Source organism: Zootermopsis nevadensis, unplaced genomic scaffold (assembly GCF_977971745.1).
Source record: "Zootermopsis nevadensis isolate Lab colony 2312 unplaced genomic scaffold, Znev_1.0 Znev_ptg000021l, whole genome shotgun sequence".
NCBI classification, from domain to species: domain Eukaryota; kingdom Metazoa; phylum Arthropoda; class Insecta; order Blattodea; family Termopsidae; genus Zootermopsis; species Zootermopsis nevadensis.
The window spans coordinates 9,460,322-9,483,612 of record NW_028259153.1 but is presented as its reverse complement, the minus strand read 5'-3'; the positions used below and the strand labels follow the sequence as shown (position 1 = coordinate 9,483,612).

The 23,291-nt window shown below is 38.8% G+C and overlaps 1 protein-coding gene across 10 annotated transcripts in view; it reads left to right on the top strand.

Annotated features, from left to right (window-relative positions):
* The window catches only part of LOC110834412 (focal adhesion protein tensin), a 394,970-nt gene that overhangs the window by 184,502 nt on the left and 187,177 nt on the right, over window positions 1–23,291 (top strand). For 8 of the 10 annotated variants that reach the window (XM_087352426.1, XM_087352421.1, XM_087352424.1 and 5 more), the window contains exons 2-3: window positions 20,374–20,482; window positions 22,961–22,998. In XM_087352426.1, coding sequence (XP_087208552.1) covers window positions 20,374–20,482; window positions 22,961–22,998 — 147 coding nt within the window. Of the gene's footprint in view, window positions 1–16,205; window positions 16,535–20,373; window positions 20,483–22,960; window positions 22,999–23,291 lie in introns of those variants that run through there. The other 2 variants (XM_087352422.1, XM_087352428.1) reach the window with 2 other exon arrangements.

The following is a 23,291-nucleotide window of genomic DNA, read 5'->3' as shown; positions in this document are numbered from 1 at the left end:
TCTCGCAATGTTCTCGCATTGTTTTTTTAGACATAATGCTATTGCACACTTAATATACTACAGTATAGTGTAAACATAACTTTTACATGCACTGGAAAACAAAAAAATTCGTGTGACTCGCTTTATTGCGGTGGTCTGGAACCGAACCCGCAATATCTCCGAGGTATGCCTGTATTTGTTTCATATTTATGGCACATATTATATGATTTTTTTAATGTGTTTTAATGTTAATAAGACCAAGCGTCATTTTAGGCATACAGACAACACTGTCTAGTCCAGAATGCATCTGCTTTCTTTGTAGTCGGTGAGCATGAAATAACTAGTGAACGAATAAATTAATTATGATTAAATTTTATATTGGAGAAGTTAACTAAAAATTATTGAATCGTATCATTTGGATCTGACGGTTTTAACTACCGCTTTAGAAAACAGCGTACTTTTTTAAACTAATCTGCCGAAGCAGCAGCGAAGAGTATGCTGTAATTTTTACACTCTGGTTCCTTTTACAGTGGATAAATAACGATAATGGTGCCAAGATACTGACATCCGACAATTTTATTAAGCAGTTCAGAACACAAATTTCCAGTCGTTTTCTCTCATTAGTGTCGTGAAAAAGAAAGCCAAGAAGACCTATAAAAAGAACACGTAAATAAAAATGAAACGGATGGAGATCGCTGGAAAATATCTAAGAGACAAAAGACGGTGATAATGAAGGAAACTGACTTCAAATCCTTTTTGAGAAGCTGGCCGGTGCTTACCTAATCAAGAAATCCCCAGTCTTTATGGAACCCCCGAGGTTCATTATTATGTTCACAAGAGCCCACAAATGGTTTCCATTATGAGTCACATTAATCCAATCAACACTTTCCAACTGCATTTTTCCATTCTTCAGTCGAAAGGGAAAGAAAAGAGAGGTCAAAAATAATTGAATGAGAAATACAGAGGGTCGAAGGAGACTTGTTACTTATTTAACGACGTCTTCAGTAGCAGAGACTGTATAATCTCTCGTGTCAAATGATAGGGTGATTAATGCGCATTGAATTGGACAGGATATACGAGGAAGCAATCGTAAAATGTGTCTGGAGTGACTGAGAAACACTGTGATAAATTTCAGTTAGGATGGCCCGGTCTCCGGGCAGAGATTTTAAAATGGACGCTCCAGATGCGAAGAAGGAGTGGTAACCTCTCGACCGCAACGCTCCTTGGTTGGCGCTGGAAGTGGATGACGCTAGAAGCGAAAGAGATGAAGTAGAACATTAAGAAGAAGGAAATCGACAAGAAAACTGATGTATTTAGAAGAAGCAAAAAAAAAAAAAAACTTTATGCCAGAGATTGAAAGATATGTGAATGTATTAATATTTATAAATAAATGAAATAGCAAGTTCGATGAAGAGGGCAGAAAATGTGTACCGACACGTCATTCGTCACTTCTCGTAACCGTGGGTCATGTGACAAGTGCGAGATGTGTCGCTGTCTCGAGTTCTCATCATAGATTTTCCAAAGAAAATTATTTGTCTTTGAGCTATTTTTATTTATCTTCGCTTTCATCTTATTTTCTTTGTCGTCGCTTGCCTCGAACCATGAGGGTTATCTCAAGTGCATCAGCCTGCGTGTACACAGCGCTAACACGTCAGCAAACCGAAATTTCGAGAACCATCTGCATAGTGTGAGGATCGTTACCTTGTTCAGCGCTTGAATTAAAGTAACATCGATTCATCCCTTTATGTTTTGTTTCGTTATCAATTTGTCTCTTCTTGTTTCTGCCTCCCTCTACCGACCTCGAAGTATTTATTACGTCATCTATTCTTTACTGATTGTTCCCTGCAGTTTAGCAAGTCCACACTATTTTCGGCCACGTGATTCCTTATACTGTGTACGTCGTCCTTTCACGTCTACACCATGTAGTTACCCCTTCGACATATTATCCTCCATCTCATCGTAGCCTACATATTCAGTCAAATATCTTGAATTTCCTTATGAATGCCACTTACGTTCTTTTGTCTTTATTGCCTGACGACCATGTCTTTGTACTCTTATGCAGTGGGTTAATAAAATACTTTATATACTTTCAGATGTATATTTTTGAGCATTACCAATTTTTCTATCTAAATTAATTAACTGCGAAACAATTTGCTTGTTATCTCATAATTTATTTAACAACGCTGTCAGTGGTAGAATAATTTTTTCTGATGGTTTATTAATAGTTTGTTCTGTATTTTAAAGTACCAGCCCATAATTTTCCTTAACAGACTAAGCAAGCTGGAACCTACCTAATATAAAACTATCCATTGAACGACAGATTTAGTTGCTTATACAGAATGTCGCACGAAATTATACCCTCTTGAAAGTTTTGTCCCGCCACGATGGTCTAGCGGTTAGAACGCTGGCCTTGTAATCCTGGGGTCCCGGGTTCGATTCCCGGCGGTGCCCGAATTTATAACTTGTGTTGGGCAAGGCCGTGGTCCAGGTATCACGGAGTTTTCCCCCGGGGCTTCCCCGGTTTCTCCGTGGCATCCCAACAATTACTTCACATTAATCATCATTTACATACAGAAGAAGGCAATGGCAAACCACTTCTGAATCATCTGCCGAGTAAAACGGACCTGTCGTCAGACAGAACACTAATAATAATTAAAAAAAATTGAAAGTTTATATAAAATCTGTAATATTCATGTAGCAACATACATATTTATGAACAAAAAGGATAATTCATGGAGATTTGTCTTTTGTGGATTACGTTTTCAATGTGAACGCCGTTCTGTAGCACAACTTTCAAAATACGGAAGGCCAATTTTGTGATCACTTGACGGCACATATCATCCTTAATTTCAACATAAAATCCGTATCCTATGTGAAATATGAGATCCTCTGGATGTTACGTCGTGTATTTTGGTAGATACTGACCGACGTTTTATGCAAACGTACTGCCTTCATCGTCTATCATCAGGGTGATTGTAATCTCATCTGAAACGCCGGCCATTATCAACCAGACTACACGGTGCTACATCCCAGAAGATATCCGTCTTTGAAATTTATTCTGGTTAAATATAATTTATAGTGTGTAGAAATACCGGTCCTCTGTGTACCGCTGTAGATTTTGTATCTGTGTGCTGGGTCTCGGGGGCCATGCGTTTACTTACACCTATTCAGACGTGTAAATCATTCGGGTTTCTACTTTCTCATTCACCTCCGATCAAACGCATCTTTGTGTAGGCCTGCAGTACATGCCGATGTAGGATAGGTATAAAGTGTTGACTCCACTCCCATAAATCCTAAGGAACAGACAAGGTGGAGTGCTAATTAACAAGAATGCTGCCCTCAAAGGAAGAGTTGCTGAGGCGAGAAGGGGGGGAGAAGGTTCTTGGCATTTGACCGTGAATTGTTTACTGGGCAACATCGCTAGGCGTTGGGCACCGCCATGTACCCTGACTGAACTTTTCGTGGACTTCCTCAGCCTCTCCAGTGAAAGATGAGATTGTCTATTCAACGATCGAACGTCCCTGTGGAGGACTGAAGTATCGTGTTCATATTATCTGTGTAGCAAAAGAATGACGATGTAAGAGGTAGATATACGACTGGTGTTAAACGGACAGTGATCTGTACAGAGAACTCGGCTTAATAGAGGAATAACTGAATGGATGGACAAAATGTAATTTTAAGGTATAGTACGTGTTTTGGAGGGCACGTGTTCAAATTTCGGCTCGGTTATGATTTATTTTTTTAAAATGATTTTTAGTTCCTTCAACTTATTCCGGGGTAGTAGCTTACATTAGACCTTAACCGCTTACTTTCGAATTCTTTTCAATTTATTATTCACTAATTATTCCGTCATTCAATGCTTTGTACTTTAATATGAGCAACTGAACGAATTGTTAAATAAACTAAGGATGAACGTATAATTAAATATAAGTACGAAGGTCAATGATTATATCTTTGCCGAGTTCTTATGCTCATCTCAACTAATTTCACGCTATATATCCTTTGCAGTTAAGACGTGTTACCTGATAATCTTTTTTTTAAATTCTAATAATCTATAACAGTCACAAAGATTTGGGTCAACGAGGGTTCACGAGACTTGAATGTGTCTTTTGAAAGCTTTTTTTATTGACGTCAGAGGAAATTTTAACAGAAAAATAGATAAAGACAGGATTAAATTTCGAATACGTAGTGGTTGCCATCGAGACGTCACTAGAAATTATGGAGGTAACACGGATCGAAGGTACGATAGTCACATTTGTTTTATGTAATACCAACGTTTTACAGAATATCACATATGTATGTATGTGTGTATGTACATATGTGCAGTGCACAACAGAAGCTCAGTGACTGACATGAACGAGACCTCACAATTCTTTCAACTCGCGAGATTTCCGTTGCTTGTATTTTATTTTGGCAACAAAATTATCGATTTTAATGTTTTCGGTCTGTCGGGAACATTACCCTCAATTGTAACATTGCACCTACGGCAAATAACTACTCGATTTGCGAACTCTATCCAGAAACGTAATTATTTCTCGCAGTGGGGATCCTGCACTAAAATAAAAATACATTATTGTTTATGTTGTTTGTTTTTTACAACGGTAGTAGCACCACAAACAGCACTGCCGAAGCTTTTGTACTTCGCCATGTATCTACGATAATGACATTCATAAAATTATTGGAGGAGACATCAACTTGTGTCACTTTATTCTTTTCTTAAATAAATTTCTTATAGATATTCTAATCGTTCTACACAGAGTGTCTCAAAAAGATGTATACGCAACAGCAACTTTGGTGGTCAGTCAGTTGCCCACCCCTATCAACTGTGCCACAAAGTGGACACTTTGAACACCTACACTAGATTAGCTAATTCACTAATTGCCAATACTGACGTATGTAATGTTTCAGTTTATTAACATGTCTGTATACATCTTTGTGGGACATCCTGTATAGCCTGGAATTAATAGTGAGAGCGGTAATATTGATGTAATGAGCGGATGAACTTTCACAAGTTTGGCCCTCGTTTATGTGGCGGATCACACGGTACCTAACTAGGATTTATTATCAAATAAACTTTGAGCAGCCTGTCGCACTATAACCATCTTCATATTCTCTAATGCAACTTCCTCAAACTTTGTCGACATGCCTCCAGGGAAAGTAAGTTTCTAGTCTGTTTTGTTCTCTTCTTTCTGATATGGCTAAAAGTAATGTACATATCACATAGGTTTTGTGTAAACAAGATTTAAAATCGTTCTGTAAATGTCTATGACAGTGTTTGGCTTCTGAATGAGTTTCATAAATTCTTTGATGTTTTCTGACAATGGTTGATACATTATCAAGGCCAAGAATGATTTTCTAATGGTTTGTGACAGCAGTTGGTTCATTGTTAAGATACAAAAAGATTCTGAGATGGTCAGTAACTACGTGATTTATGATTAAGATTTAGAATGATCCTGTAATCGTCAGAGACAACGGTTATTTCTGCATTCAATTAGAATCTTCCTGTTGCTATTGGTTCTTTAGTTATTGCACTGACATACGAGGTGCGATCGGAAAGTTTCCAGACTGCGCGTATAAAAACCCGTACACTTATCTCAGGTATTAAATTCATCCATCACCCTCGAAGTAGTTCCCCTGGGAGTGAACACAACGATCCCAGCGCCGCTGCCAAGCCTGGAAGCATCCCTGGAAATCTTTCTTTGTCAGCCTGTCAAGCACCATCTGCGATTCTGCCTGAATCTCTTCTATCGTCTCAAATCTCCTTCCCTTTAGCTGAATTTTCATCTTTGGGAAGAGGAAGAAGTCACACGGAGCTTAGAAAGGAAGTTGGGGTCGGTTCTTGCAACATCTTTGAGCTCCTGATAAACGAGAAGTCGATTCTGCTTCTGGTCCTCAGACAGGATGCGTCGCATGTGGAGTTCTTCCTTTAGAATCAGCTGACAGGTCCCATAGCCTATCCCAACAATGTCTCACAAGTCGTTGATGGCACGACGTCGATCTTCGTGAATGGCCTGCCGAATCTTCGTAACATTTTCGGGCGTTGTGCTCGAAGATGGTCGTCCAGAACGCTCGTCATCATCGACAGAGGTTCGGCCATTTTTAAAACGTGAATGCCACACAAAAGTTTGTGCACGACCCATTGCGGACTCCCCAAATGCTTGCTTTAGCATTTCATAGGTTTCCGTAGCCGTTTTGGCGAGTCTTTGGCAAAATGTGATGCACACGCCATTCCGAAATCGCAGGAGGGTCGGTGTAATGCACCACCAAAACGCCCGTAACTAAGAAACAAATGCTAATTCGATGATGCCGGCTGGCACACTGATTCACTATGAATGTAGGCCGCACCCCTAGCGGCAGAAGCTCGTACTACATCCGGTTCGCCCTCTATTGACACAGTCTTGAAACTTTCCCATCGCACCTCGTATAGCGTCGAATGTGGGAAGATGATATTGAATTGTTTTCGAAAACATAGTCGACGCTTTATAAACATTGAATGTAGTTACGGTGTTTCCTGTTCTCTGTGATGGTATTCATCCTCCTAATCCTAGTTCAATTTCAGTGTTAAGTGCTCCATTCACTATTTAGCAGCTCAAATATTCGTGACGCGTTAAATGACGAAGCAGTTTTATGATCTTCGAATTCTTGCATTACAATCTGTGTAATGTTCGCGAATCCTCTGACCAGCTTAGCTCTCAGCTTTTATTTGGTGTCTCGGCGAACAACGGCCTTGAAAATGAGGACAGAGACGGTCCTCGAAACGTCGGGGATTGATCACCAACTAACACGGCTGATAGCCCGAGAAGACTTCATTAATGAAAGCCGCAGTGAAAGCTTCACATCATATATGATAACGATTGTTTCATCTGTGACTTATCTTGTGGAATTTTGTTAGATTCTGTTCTTTTCATTTGGAACATTAAATTCGATTTGAGATGAAATTAATAAATAGGCTAATATTTTCAGGTTTCTTGTAGGATGTATGCAGATACTCTGGTGTTAATTTCAAGGCCTCGTTTCGGAATAATTCTCAAACTAAAGACTTTCTTTAAGCATGGCCCAGTAGAATGCAGCAGAATGATTTTGGAAGCAGAAGTAAATATCTAAATAGACGCATTTCTTAACACATTTCTTCTTGAGTTCATTAGTTGAAACGAATAATTTTGTGGTAAACTTTTGCATATCGTTGCAGAATGGTTTAGTTACTATGTCTTTGATAAATTAATTTGTATCAGTGATGCCACCATGAACTGGATCAAGCTTTTCTCAGTCGTGTTGGATGACCGAGAGACGATAAATCTCAACCTAACGAAAATCGATTATTGATTTCTTGTTTCTCCTCTCACTCCACTGTCTAGTCTCGATAATAACTATTTATCAACCGACTAGTCCTGAAAATATTGGGAGTTTGGAAGTCGTTAGTTGACTGTTTTGTGAGGCTTAGGTCTACCCTAGCTTAACGCGGTTCAGTTTCCACGGATGGATCCATCTGCAGTTCTTCTCTAAAGGTTCCTGACTTTGATTAACTTTAGACTATTAATCTTATGTTGAGCAATGTTCATTATCTGTAGTATGTTTAGTACACAAGACGTTTCGGTAGTTGGCTCTAGGCTAAATACTATTAAAGAATCTAGACCTTACCAGGACTTAAACACAGTATTTATTCTTTACAAAGTTCATTCTCCTTTTACTGTTTATAAGGAAATAATTGCTGTTCACAGTAAAAACCATGCGCAAACGAATAACACCAAAATTTAGTATTACTGACTGTTAAAGCAGCTGATACAGTTACCATTCGGCTTCAAGGGGTTAAAGTTGGCCTAGTATTTGAAAAGTCCCAAGTTCGATTCCAACCGTCTCCACATATTAAAAATAAAATGTACCAAAAAATATATTTGACGTAATGACAACTAATAACACGGGTTAAAGATTGCTTGAACGGAAATATCTCTAAATAACATTCAGATCTGCCTTAAAATCAAGTGTTTGTTGTGTCTAGTTTCGATTACCTTGTCTAAAGAGTCTTGAGGCACGTACAGTTTTCGATCGACCCAGATCTAACGTCCCCATCAAGGCATTCTATGTATGTCTGCATTCTTATGTTGCCCGTTGTAAGTTAGATGTTTTTCATCAAAGAAATTCTATGAAAATATGTAGAAGAGTTTTACTTTCAAAATTAATTCTTAATTAGAACATATCTCGTTATACCAGAGCTCAGAAAATGATAATTAATTTAATAATAAACTAACTAATTGTACAGTTTTTGTTTTAAGGAATTAATAGATATATCTACGGTTGTAGAAATGTTTCTATGGCTCTGTGCGTTTTTCACGCGGGGTGTTCCACGTGGCAGAAAACATCTTCATACATCCGATCTGAGCGCTTCAGAATTCGTCCTCGTTATCTGAAGATAAAGAAGCACTTTCATATTCCAGTCGCAGATGCTGAACACATGGCGCATCGCAATCTGAAGAAAAAAAACACTAAAAAATGAACCTCGGTCTTCGTCTTACAAACGTGCGTGCATCTTGACAACCCATGGATATTGAGTTTGTGTCAGCAGCAGATGAAAGTAAAGGTGAATGAGGTTTGCAAAATATAAAATAAGACTGGAAAGGTAAACACAGAGTTTCATACGTTATTTTGCAAGTTTTGATTCTTGAATGTTTTTAGTCAAAAGAAGAATTGCTGTATTATACATATACTGCGCAGTGTCGTTAAGTAAACTGCAAACAAACCAATGCAATATTTACGTAGCATCAAAGGTTAGTCTGATTTATGAACTGTGTGAATTGGAAAAGATACGGAGAAAAGTAACCGTGGTTTGTTTTAACCCATATCCGTAACATTCGATTCTGTATATTCAGACCACTTACCGAAAATTAATTCAAAGATTAAAAACTGAATACATAAAATTTATCCAAACTATCTTGCAGACTTATTAACAACCTTTACGCCTAAAACAATAAACTATATTACTTTTCTTTTAGTAACATTAAGAAAATCACAAAAAAACCTGGTCAGAATAACCAGTGAGATTTGAACACGGTACTTCAGAATACGTAGCAGGAAGATTAATCCGCGACTGTGTTAACTACGCAGAACTAGACTCCCTGTTTGCCTCCTCCCTCTGCAAGCACCGCTGTACGAACTTAGTTCCATCTGCTGTTCTTTGAATCCCGCCTTAAGCCTTCCTCTGATGCAGCTGGGCTTGAAAAGTAATGCAAATCCCAGCCCCGAGTCTGACAGGCAATCAAAGTTGAACACATGCAAACTTGAGGATGTCAGACGTAGCCCGCCACCTCGTAATCACCATCATTTTGAATGCCTGCGTAAGGCTGGGCAATGGGCTAATCGAATTACAGACTATTGATGAGAAAATGTTGAATGAAGGGGTCTGTTGGAGACACTTCGTTCTTAACTTCATGGTATATCCGGTTACTTTACGAACTCTGTATGACATTTACATTACAAAAACTTCGCGATTTATTCAGGTTCTCAACTGTTAGGCTAGTAAAAACAAACTTACAAGTTTAGAAGCCTGTATATCTTGGAAGCATTTTGTGGATTTTTGGTGTATTTAATGACGCTGTTTTAGCTGTAAAGCTACATAGCGTTGAACGGTGAAATGAAAGCGAATGTTGAAGTGGGATAAATTTTATTGAATTTCGTTTCATTGCTTTTGACATGAAAAGTAAACAGACACGAAAAAACAGGACTCCCCAAAATTCTTTTATTTTATATACTCATGGTATTAGAAGTCATATATACGTTGGTCGTATTACAATGGATACATTTATTTTGAAATATTCACACATTAAAGTGACCTATAATATCAGTAAGACATAATCGTACGTGATTTTTCTCTGAGCTGTTCCACCAAGTCCCAAGATGTGTTGGGTCTCCATGACCAAGCTGAATGTAACACAGCTTGACAAATGATCTCAGCAACTAGGAGTGTGAGAGATTTGCATAACACGTATATGCTTCATCGCATTGAGCTGGTCGCAGCTTTCAAAGTGTAGAGTAAAATTTTGTCTTGCGTTGTATGAGATGAAAGAATCGCTCGGTGATCATGATCACTGGTCACGCAAAGTTCTGTGGGTTTTGGTTTCAAAATTTGTCCATTTCGACATTTGAATGTCTTAATCTGAATGAAAACCGACATAAAATATATTTTTTTGTTAGCCAGCTAGTTGAGGCTTACAACGCTAACATCTAGCTGGCTGTAGCTGGCTAACGATGCATTTTATTTGATCGGTTATGCTGTATTCCAGTGCATGGCGTACCACCGAACCATGAAAGCATGACAGAAGACTTCAGTTTTCGTTTTTTCAAAGTGTTAGCCAGGCTAACGCGGTTAACATGAACGCTCCGCCCTCGAGTGTGATGGAAGGGTGATTACGAAAGGTGAATATTTAAGAATTATGGCAGGAAAAGGTTGTTGTCTAACTATGGTGTTATCCCACAATTCGTTGTGGAGATACTGAGTAAAATCATTAAATATGCCATTCAAGATAGCTGACACCCCCGTCAAAATTCAAACTGTTATTTCCTCCGCATGTTGTGACTCCAAGAATTCAAAGTTGTGCAGAACGTCTACATTTGAAATTATTTACCAGAATGGAGCAGAATGCTTACAACGCTCATGTAATCAAGAAATTATCGGGTGAATTTAATTTTGGTTTACATCCGTCTATCACGTCTAGCTTCTAAATACGAACATGTAATTATTTATCAAGATCCAAACTTTCCAGTAGACTCTTGTCTGTGTCAGAATTATGAATAGGCCTACTCGTAAATCACGGCACATTTTTATTGCATTTTGTTAGCATTAACGATGCTTTTATAATCATAGGTCATATACGTGACGGGCATTAACGCGCAGTGTTAACGCTTGCCATCTGGCGGCCACAATTGATACTAGTTGAACCTTCACTGTTATAACGTGCGTGTTGGGTGGCAGCGATCTGTTGTTTAGTATTTCTCCGCAACAAAATCACTTCTGTCCTTGAAAAAGGGAATTACTTTGTATTTAATTTGTCATATAAATTTATAATCTTAATCTCTTTTAAAGTATCGATGAACGTTTTGGGAATTTTCCCTTTTACTCAATTGCGTCTTAGCACCTCTTCGCACAAATTGGGTCATGCTGTGTATTATACTTCGGAGTTCTCCCACGGTGACGTGGAATTTCCCAGACCAGATAGAACTTTCCAATACAAATGGTACAGAGAGATCGAGTAAGGCAACGCAAAAGAGTGGACGTTTTAAAGAAAAATAAGTTTCTGAGAACAAAAGAACACTGCAATCCACAGACTTCCTAAATAAAATACGATATTTCCGCCATTGGTTAAAATAGTAAAATAACAAAGGAAAATTCACCTTTCATATCTCAACACTCTCGACTTACCCGGCAATTAATGTTTAATTGCGTATCAGTTTTCTAGTCTGTAGGCCCAATAGACTGTGAAATTTTGACGGCCTAAAGCAATCTACATCAGATTCAAGCGTTAAAATTAATGAAGTGTTTACGTTAAATAGGATTCGATGTTTTGGAATAAATATGTATTGAATATACAGGCTTATGTGTCTATTACATAAATCTGCCGATAACATTCGCTTCGTGGTCTTAACCGGCTCAAACAAAGGACTGCGGTCTTATATTCCGTTCATACATCAGCGATTCTTTGTTCGCCTTGTCTATTCCGCACCAAGGGGCACAATAGATTATCGTATTAATGAAATACGCAGACCTCCATACATTTCCTACATAAATACAACGCTAACTAAAATAATAGATGAAGCATAAGTAAGAGATGAAAGGCGTGAAATAGTAACATGGAAAAGGAAAAAGAAAGTAGAGAATAAGAAAGAAACGGGGAAAGAATATGTCAGATTAATATCTGAAAATAAATTAATATTAAATCTGATATTTATGTGGCATTCTGAACTTAAACTGTCAGAATTATATGAAGTTTGCATCCAGTTTATGTGATTTATTTAATACTTCACCGGAAACCCCCCCTCCCCAAAGTTGCACAATTTGGTTGCAGACCTGTACGCTACGACGCTTTGGTTGGCCATCTTATAATTAACATCGCCACCAAGAGCCGTTTTATAGTTAAGTTTGTAGCAGTTTTATGATTTGGTTCACACAAAGCCAACTCTTAACATGATTTATGGAGTGCTTAGACACACACGCCCTGAAGCTGAGACTGCTTCTAGTTTCATTCCTACTAAAACAGCAATGCTGAACGCGGTATTGTAGTCTCTCTCTCATGTTCTCGCTTGATTTTTTTGCCAAATTAAAAGTTAACTCATGAATTCAGGTACTGTTATAGATTAACTTAAATTTGTGTCGTCATATGTTCTCCGAAATGTCTTGGATCACTAGCATTTGCAAAAAAAAATATATCAGGACACAAGAAGTCTTCGACTATAATGAATGTTAGTCGAGCGAAAAACAACTGAAATTACAGTTTACGTATTTCAAGTACTGCATCAGCTGCAACAATTCGATATTGGCATTTGTATCGCTGTATTTTGCGTGAAGGCTTCAGAATTGCTTTTTAAATGTAATATTCTGTATAACAATTGCTGTTGAGAAAAGGGTTTGGAGAATAAAACAAATGAAGCAGATACGGAAGAGTGTTGTCGTGGTTAGTACCGGGCACTGACAATAGAGGTAGGGTCACTCGAGAAGGGAAAGTGTCCTCACTCTGAAGAAGATAAATGGGGTCAGGTGCTCTTGCTAGCCAGTCTGAAAATCGATAAAGTATTTTGACCGTGAGAATCTCATTCAGTTCTAACATCGACCATTTAGACCGAAAATAATATTCGCAAAAAACACGTCAATGTAGTTTAATGTAGTTTGGGGTCTCGGGTTCGATTCCCGGCGGTGCCCGAATTTATAACTTGTGTTGGGCAAGGCCGTGGTCTAGGCAACACGAGTTTTCCTCCGGGGGCTTCCCCGGTTTCTCCGTGGCATCCCAACAATTACTCCATTCACACACAGAAGAAGGCAATGGCAAACCACTTCTGCATCATCTGCCAAGAACGTATATGAACAGGTCCCAGTCCGAGAAAAGGATGGAAGGATCCTGTTCATATGGACCTGTCGTCAGACAGAACACTAAATTTAATGACACTATATCAGCTCATTGAATTGTGTATACTCTTATGAACGATGAAGAAGGAAGAATCTAAAGGGAAACAGTTGTGACAAAATTCAGGGTTCAACACGAGCTTCTGACAGCAAATATATTGAGTGAAACCACGAAAATTATTCGTTAGCATTTCCAACTGAAATCCGAACAAGGTTGCCTACCCTTCATATACGAATCAACGCTACCACCACTCTTTTCCACTCAGTAGAACTACTGTGTGAAGGTTTGATCTCATATTGTGATCGCGATATCATGATCCCTTGTATCGGTGTTTAGTTTTGTCGTCTTTGGCCCGCAGTCGCGTTTTCCAAGCCCATTTCCAATTACTCTGCTCCGATGATTCGTCCGCCAGTTTGCGATTGCATGCTTTGATGTTTGTGGCTCATAGAACTCGAGGGTACAGTACCATGTTCACGAGTCCTGAGTCAGTTGAACGCAGTTCACACAGTTACAGTGTTTTATTAAGATTGATTTTAATACCATCCTCCCAACTTCGCTCAAACAGTTTATGAACTAAATTATCATATGTCTTAGCACTTCCTTCGTTCTACACGTCAGGCCTATCTCATTCCGTTAGCTGTCTTGTGGGTTTAAACATATCTGAACGGAAAATGTACGTTGTATTGTACAAATGCAGCCCATATAATACAGCTTGCACGGTACGCTAGATGTTTATGAGTCATTGCTTAGATAAAGAGCAGTAGTGGCTTGTTTTATGGAATCTTGTCTTTATGGAATCCTCATCAGATTATGAAAGTACGAGATCTTTCACGTTCTTATTGGGAGCACATCGTGAGGTCAAGGGCTAGACTGTTTGCTTCTTTATAATTGCTTCCTTCTGCAAGTATTTTATATCTTTATTTAACCTTTTTTATTTAGTTATGTTAATTCAAATCTTTGTAAAGATTTTAAATATTTCTCCAATTTCCTTGAATTTTAAGTCACTGATTTGTTTCATGTCTTATTAGATTAATAAATAATTTTTGGGAAAGACAGTAGAATAAGTGAAGGAATTCTGTTATTTAGGAAGCAAAATCACAAAAGATGGACGAAGCAAGGAAGACATTAAAAGCAGATTAGCACAATAAAAGAGAGCCTTCTTCAAAAAGAGAAGTGTACTAGTGTCAAACATTGGCCTGGAATTAAGAAAGACTTTTCTGAAGTTACATGTGTGGAGCACAGCGCTATACGGAAGCGAAACATGGTCAGTGGGAGAGCCAGAAAGAAGAAGGATAGAAGCGTTTGAAATGAGGTGCTATAGAAGGATGTTGAAAATTAAGTGGGCTGATGAAGTACGAAATGAGCTGGTCTTAGACAGGATAGGCGAAGGAAGAAGTCTATGGAAAAATCTTACGAGAAGAAGAGATAGGATGGCGGGACACATTCTGAGGCACCCAGGATTGGTTAATTTGGTAATGGAAGGAACAGTTGAAGGGAGGAATTGTAGGGAGAGATAAAGATTGGAACATGTGACGCAGATTTTTGAGGATGTGGGCTTTAAAAAATATGTGGAAATGAAGAGATTGGCGCAAGATAGGCGAAAATGGAGGACCACATCAAACCAGTCGAAAGACTGATGACAAACAAACAAAAACAAATAATGATTTATTATTTGTGTAGTTGTGACAACTGGTCTTTGAACCCGGTACCCCGCAATAGTGAGACGTGGTGTAGATGTGTGGGATATGTGTCGACTCACGAGGTGGGGCCAACATTGCTCCACATATGGTCTTCTACAGCCGTCAGGGCTGTACCACATGGACATGGGCGTGATCGTCTAGTTCTCCCCCACACGGGAAACTGCCTGAATTATCCCTAGATAGCGTTGGTTCTCGGCCAACTAGCCCGTCTGGCTGCCATGCAGTGTTAATCGGGCCTGCTACACAGTGACAACACTTTGAGGTTAGGAAGACGTGGAGGCTCACGAGTGCGATGCGATTAAGCCTGTGGTGTCCTGCTGTCAGGGAAGTTAGTAATGATAAAGCCTTGAAGATTAATTATTTAGTGGCCGATAGAATTTACGCAGCATACTGTGTAGTGACAAACACTTTGAGGTTAGGAGGAGCTGAAACTCCACGTGTGTGATGCAATTTACTATGTGGTGTATTTTTGAGTTCAACTCTTTGAATAAACGCGTGTGCAAATAAGAGGTTGAAGATTTTAAAGACTATGAAAATGAGGATCGAGGTCTTCTGAGTTGTGACGTAGTGCGTATCGGAGGGACTTAATGAGGATAAAAGACGTGTTCACAAGAGTCCACCACTTATATCTATCCTTAGCCAGATTAATCTAGTCAGCATCCTTATATCATTTTTCTTCAATTTCATCTTAATATGATTCCCCTATTTACTGCTTGGTCTTACAAATAATGTATTTTCTTCAGGTTTTTCGACAAAATTTTTGTGTACATTTCTCATTTCCTGATACGTACTCTGGCTCAGGACAGGGACTGTTGATTGAGATCTTGTGTATACCGTAATGACTGCGGGTTTCATAGAAAGCCTAGGAATTTCTCGAGTTAATGTCAACTACTCGAGAAATATTCTACTCCATTGAGTTTATTTAACAGTAAGGTTTTGAGTTGTTTGTCGCGTAACCTCTCCTACGTTTAAGTTCATGTTATCATAATTTAATTATTGAGGGGCATAATTTGTAGTCTGCACTACGTGCGAAACACACGTTTCAAGATGCTTCTGAAACTTCTGAGCCGTTAAGGGATTTAAAAATCAAAGTTCCTATACAGCAGTGCGGAGGGATTAATCTGGAGGCTTGTAATGCAGAGAGATATAGGTCTATGCTACCAGAAGGAATTCGTCTTAGTGGATCGAAAGTTGTAAAGTTATATAACTAAAAAGTAGCAAAGTAAGTAACGACGCAGCGATAAGCTATAATTTTAGACCACATGTAATGCTCAGTTGATAAAGAAGGTCGTGAATATAAATTGCTAACTTCCAGGGGTGAATGTTTAAGACTATAACCTTGTGAATATCAATTTCGACATTAATCTTCAAATCTCTTGTGTATTCACTTTCAGATACATGGTTAATTTTATTTCTTTAAAAATTTAATACTACAGCATCTAAAAACGAAGATGTACCACACTACACCTCTCACAACTCTGAAGTTGGATGGCTATTAAGCCCGTCTTAAAATTGTGTTCTTCTCACATGTATGTCTTGAAATCTTGCGGCCCATGATTTGAAAACCACTGTATGGTTTATTGAAGTGGGAGACTTGCATCTGTTTAACAAGCAAGAGAAACATTTCGCAAGTGGTCGACCTGGAAGAATCGATTTATGTTGGTATAAATACGCCAGGCGATGTCTACAATAATGCGGAGTGCCATCTCCTGGGAAAGTCTTGCCAGTTCCTGCAAAGAAAGTGACGCGGTGAGTTTACGTGGGTCGGGGCTGTGGAATTAAGGGGGGGGGGGGACAGTGTCATGATGTGTGCCCGAACACGAAACAAGGCTGCAGACCTGTGTAATAAACCATCTTGTTACAGTTGCATACAATAACGAAAATAATAATTTATTAAATTTAGAGATATTTTCTTTTCTTTGCCACTTCATCCAGATAGGCTGCTACCTGAAATGTAGCATGCCAAAGGCTGTTTCGCCGGAAATACAAAGGCGGGAGTATGCATTCTAATAGGATCTATAAGAATGTGAATCGTGGGCTTTTTCTACTTGAATTTAGAAAAAAAAAATTGTTCATTTCAGCTTCTTAATGAACGCCATTGGTTTCCATCTTTTCCCAAGATTTCAGTACTCTTATTTTCCACCTTTCCCATTATCAACAATTTTACACCCTTTCATGTTTATGCACTTACCTCTGTTTCTTGTGTTAATTATTATACGATTAATCGGGTGTTATGGTCCAATAATACGTTTAATTTTAGCCTGACATACGTAAATTTTTAGGTGTACATGGGGACGAAAATTGAAGTTCTCCTTTGAACATTATCCGTTGCTTATGGAAATATTTAACTCATGTGGACACCATTTTTTAATATAGATAATGTTAGATCATTTGCTTATTTCGCACAGCTTTGTACCAGCTGTCAAATATGACCGGCTGATAGACACTAACAAGAAAGACAATGTGAAAGTATTGACGGATGATTGTTTGCTCACGCAACAGACCGACAGCTTGGCAGGTGGCTGACAGCAGTGACGTGTATGCAAATGTGGCTATACTTTCACGACGTCCTCATGTTATTGAAATTAACAATTGTCCTAAGTTTCGTCTGAGGTGAGGCTTCAATTGGGAGAAGTTCTGAGAGTACAGGAAAGATGGTACTTGAATCATTGAAAACAAAAGAACTCGAAGAGGCGTAGAACTTGTGTTCTGTAAACGCGGTTTTCTGTTTTGCGTGGTTCACTGGATTTGATATTCTCTTTCTATTGGTAAAAATCTGTGGTTAGAAAGGCAAATCTTTTGCATTAGCACGCCGTTATAATATATTTTATTATACACAATAAAGTCATCCAATTTCAATACAACTGTCTATTCTGTTTACATGAACTCAGCATGTTTCGAGCCTTTAAGGGGCCATTATTAATGCAGACGCAACGTCAGGACATAAAATATTCTGTATACTATTTTATCTGTTATATACGTCTGTACATCGTTTTCAGGTAGATAGTGTGATCGAAAAAAATACTTCGTGTTACCTTAGTTTTTACGCCCCTGATGATGACCCCGTAAAGGGTCGAAACATTCTGGGTTGATGTAATTAAAGTAGAGTATCGTGATGTAATTTGAATGTTTTTAAATGCTTAATGTAATCAAAATATTCAGAGTTATAATATCTTGTAGACCTGTTTAAACATTCACGATATCAGAAAACGTTTCAAATGCATATTGTAGATTAGTGGGGGTGTAAATTTTATATATTTTATCAATTTTTGTGTATCGAAAACAATAGTACTTAATTTCATAACATGCCATTTTCGATTTCTGATATATATGCCTTCTTGTATTGGTTCCTAGTTCTTGTATGTGGCTTTTGAATTTATAGGCAATGTTTGCTGGCCCGGCTGTAAATAACGATAATATAATTAGTGGACATCAAAGACATTTCGATATTGGAAAAACGTGTGTAGGCCTACAAGCTTTTTTAAACTCTGCTCCTGTCTGTCCCCATGGACATTCCTAAGTCCTCGGATGTGGATAAGTACATCGGGGAACAGCAAGAATATTTGTCTCTTACACTTGAGATCCTGTTACGAGCACGCTTTTGTGTGCGTGTGCGAGTGCGTGCCTGCGTAATCCTCTTACACAATTGTATTTCTGACGTTGCAAGCATGAAGGCCGGATTAAGGTTATATAACCAGCGTAGCAGATTGTTAGTTAGGCCGAGTATGACCGGCCATCTTATAAAATTACCACATAACAAAGCCATTTATAACGTGCAGCAAGTAGGGCAGTACAACGTCTCTCTTCCATCGGGAAAAGAATAGCTTTCCTGTCTAACCCTTTGGGTCATGGCACTATTTTTGAAAGAAAATAACTTTTCGTTATCATTATCAATACTTATTCAAATGTAATTGTCATAGTATATGGTTAAATATAGATCTTATATATTGCTTTAAATTGGCTCCTGAAAAATCTTGTATCTGTCACAGATTTTATTTGGAAAACATGTATTTTAAGGTGGTGTTTTAAAGACAGTAGCATGCGTGGTATTTTTGCGTAAAGCAACAGATAAAATAATTACGATTTTTTTTAAAAATTTTCTGATCAAAGAAAATAAATGAGTCTGTAATATCTAGTAACAAATTAACAAATAATTACGCGGTCTGGTTACAAGTTACTGGTCTCTTTCCTTAACCTGCTGATTTCAGTCCACACATCCGTACCTATTGCAAGGTTGATTTTAATGTTACCCTCAAATCTACGCCTAGATTTTCCAAGAGCTTTCTTAGCTTTACATTTCCTAACCAAAACTCTTTAATGTGTTTGTTATTTCTCACATGCTAGCTACCCACCCATTCATTATCTCACCCTTCTTGATGACCGGGGTCTGCAGTGGCCGCGCGGTCTGAGGCGTGGGTCTCGTGCCGCTTGGTCGCTGGGACCGTGGGTTCGAATCCCACTCAAGCCATGGATGTTTGTTGTGCTGTCGTGTGTACAGGTAGAGGCCTTGCGACGGGACGATCCCTCGTCCAAGGAGTCCTACCAAAAAGTCTATAGATCAAGGCAACGAAAAGTTGGGACCCGCAGTGCTCAGGCACTTGAAGAAAGGGTCGTTCCCAGTATCCCAGTACCAGTATCTTGATGACCACCCTAATAATGTTTAGTGGACATTGCTGTCTGTGAATATACGTATTTTCTCCAGCCTCCTCCCACTTCCCCCTCGTATGCCCCAGTATTCTTTTCAGCACTCTATTCTCAGTCACCTTCCGTCCGCCTTCTCCCTTCAATAAGACGTGCTGAGTTTTATATTCATTCAAAACTAAAATTATACTACATTTTGTTTAAAATGATCTTGGTAAAAGCGGTATCAGAATCCACCTCTAGCGCTCTGTGAAAATAGTTTAGGAAAAATGTATTGGAATATGTGTTGTTGCATTCAGCTGTTCCATGTGGATTTGAAAATTTAACTTGATTCAGGAGCCCATGGTAGCTATGATGTCATGACCTTAATAGCTTAATTGACCAGTTAGGCTGTTTGCACAAACTTCGTCAATGGGATATGACGAGGTCATTAATTTATTTTAAGAAGGAATAAAGAATTTGTTTATTGCGTGCTACAAACTACTTCTCTTTAACATGAATTATATACAGCGTCTATCCTAGGGCCGCGTATGTAATATTTGTTTTAGGCCCTTATACTGTGTGACATAAATTGTTTCTAAAACTATTCTTAATTTTGTCGGTATTGGTATACAAAATAGTAACATTTGTTTAATACTTCATTTAAAATAGCCTCCTGGAACCCAGACTGGTTTAAGCCATTTAAAGTATAATCAACTATGAAGTTTTGCTGTCTTTTGGGATATTGCGCCGTGTAGATTGATTTACCGGCGTTTCAGAGCTTCATTCTGTATTCATCATCAGGGCAATCTCAGGGGGCAGCGAACAGCTGTAAAACGTCGGTAAACGTCTACCAGACTACACAGCTTAAGGCCCCAGAGAATCTAAAATCTTGCATAATAAATGCAAACTATTGATTTCGTGTACAGACATAATATTTTTATATTCCGCTTTGTTTTTGATTGCAGCCTGAGGCGGACACTCAGAGCCACACGTTTCGGTGTAAAGTTTTCAAAAGACCTCGTCCCTGCAATCTGTGTCACCAACCCATCCACCACCAGGGCAGCTGCTGTCGAGGTGAGTTACATGCATTAAGCCTTTTGTTCATATTGAGTACTATTTTGTAAGATTTGAGGTTTTCACAGCGGTGAGTATGAAGATTTCTGTCGTCTGGGAGATGATATATTCATCGCTCTGATGACGGAGGCAGTATGACCTCTGAAACGTTGGTAAACATCTACCACACTGCACGGCGCAGCAACACCCAGAGGACATAAATCTTCAAGTATTATTTTGATGAAATTACATGTTCTGTAGCGGATTTGAGAGTGGCTTCTAGGTGGGATCGGTATTTCCTATGAATGTGTTGTACGAATAATGAAGTGGGAAATATTTTCCCACTGACTGTGACAGCTATGAGTGTGAGATAGACAGTGGATTTGCTACATATCAAATTTAATAATTTCTTTTAGTATCAAACAAGGTGGATTTAATACCCTTATATACACATTGCAAAGAAATTGCGATATTTTGTGCGTGCTATAAAAATCTATAGATCAGTCAGTTTTGTATCTGAGTTTTGACTGGACAATCGTGGTCGATCCTTGGAAGGGGCAAAGGATTTTTCTTCTAGACTCTTGAGTCCAGGCCGGCTGTGGGACCACCCAGCGTCCTATGCAACGGGGCTAAAAGCGCGGCAGGGGTGTGACGCTGACCACTCACCCAGATCAATTTTTTCTCGTGCCGAAGTCAGGAAAGTGTAGGAGCCAACTCTCTCCACCCAAGCGTCTCTGTAAATGGCAGCGGAGAAGCTCTTCTTGACTTCGCGTGTCATAATTTTCACTGTCTTCTGTACGATAATAAAAAATTGTAAATGCGGCACTGAACGTGATACTGAAGAATGAGAAAGGAGTAGTTATTGTGCATCCTCTATTCTGAACATCCTGAGGTTGTGATGTCAAGGGTTTCTCTCATGAACCGCCGATCTCAGTCAGAAATCAATCAGGGGTCACTCACAAAGCGACCCGTGGGAACCTCTTTTCGGCGACCGAAGACAAGGAAAGCCACTCCTTCGCTCGTGTTGACTCTGAGGGCGTATTGGTGCTTTGTTCCCACGAAGCGAAACGCATGGCTTTAGGTTGTAACCGTGATCGGGCATTACTGCAGCTTGGTGTTTACGTCACAGCTTCATTCCAGAATCTGAGACCGACAAGAAAATTGTTTATAGTTATATTTTCAGTTTCTTAATTGTAAACACACACGAGGCTTTGGCAGTGAATTAAATGCAAAACTGAGGCCAAGCAATTTTAATAATAAAATTCTTCTGGTATTAGATTCTCGCAGTGATTTAGATGCCGAATGTTATCTTGTGGATTGTGACGTCATGAAGTCTTGTAGGTGACTACCAATATATCTGATGAACATATCGCCCCATCTTCAGACCATGAAGATGGAAGCATGAGATTCCGCCGAAATATTAGTAACAACCTACGAGACTGCGCGGCGTCACAATAGAGAAGGTTACAATAGGCGATAAAATTCTTGTTCCAAATCACATTCTTACTTATTTATTGATCTGTTCTTTCCGTCACTTATACCAGTGGTATTGAACCTGGGGTACGCGAAGCTATCTTAGGGGGTACGTGAAATTTAAAAAAAATTATGATAAACACTGAATAATCAGTAATGTAATTTATTTAATTTATTTTAGATGTAGATTATATACTATGTATAACTTGAATTAAACACCAACAACTTTGGGGGTACAAAGTTGAAGAGAAATTATATCTGGGGGTACGCGAACAAAAAAGTTTGAATACCACTGACTTATACCACGCCATCTTACTCAGTGTCCTTAAATCAGCAAGTGACCTAACTCTGTTATTTGAACATACCGCTCTATTTAGAATCTGATTTGTTTGTGGGTCGAACACTTTAGAAGTAATGTGTTGCCACTTTTCAATGCAAATGCGTTTGGGAACCGTATTCTTTCTACTCGTTTTATTGTGCGCAAATTACAACAGAAAAACACAGAACTCTAGAAAGCAAATTAGTGGTGGGGAAAATAACTCTTCGGGCGAGGATACCCAACATGTAACACGTAAGCCGGATCTGGCAAACACGCCCATTTGGCTTGTATGCGTCATTCTTCTTTGCACCAGCAACATAGAAATAAACACAGGACGAAAACCAGCCACCCAAGGCGTAAATAGAGGAAGCTCCCGAAACGTCAGGTTTATTAACCCTTTAGAGGCTATTGTTCCACCTGCTTCAATTATCAACCCATCAGGTAGGATTTGAGGTTCTCACGGCGCTGAGTACGAAGTACACCAGTAACAGAGATTATCTCCTTAAACAACAGCAGCAAGCTGATCTTTGTAATGTTAAAGAGATGTAATTCTTTGATATGGACTGAATTAATAAATATTATTTATCTGTGCTTCTTTCTCATGAAGTTGAATATATTTGAGTGTACTGTATCCTTGTTGACACGTTTTAATCTTGGTTAAACTAACGAGGTATGTGTAGTTAACCAGTGCTCTTTTTTTCTTACAGTGTGCAAGTACGTGTGTCACAAAGCCTGCGAGAACAAGGTAGGAAATCGCCTCTGTACACATGTTGGAGAATATCTGACATCTACGTCACGTCCTGCCGTTTGGATGTTCTTCCATTGTATTGCGTATTGTAACGCTGATGGTCGAAACAATTATTGCTACAGCGATTTGAAGCGATCCTTTAGATAGGAGACCGGATTACACGTGATGTTTTATCTGCAACAACCTGCATTTGTTTTAATGTTAGACAATACCTAATCATTCTTGCATGAGTTGTAGGTTGATATTTATTTAACGGATATTAGTTTATACATTTGTAATAATGATAAACA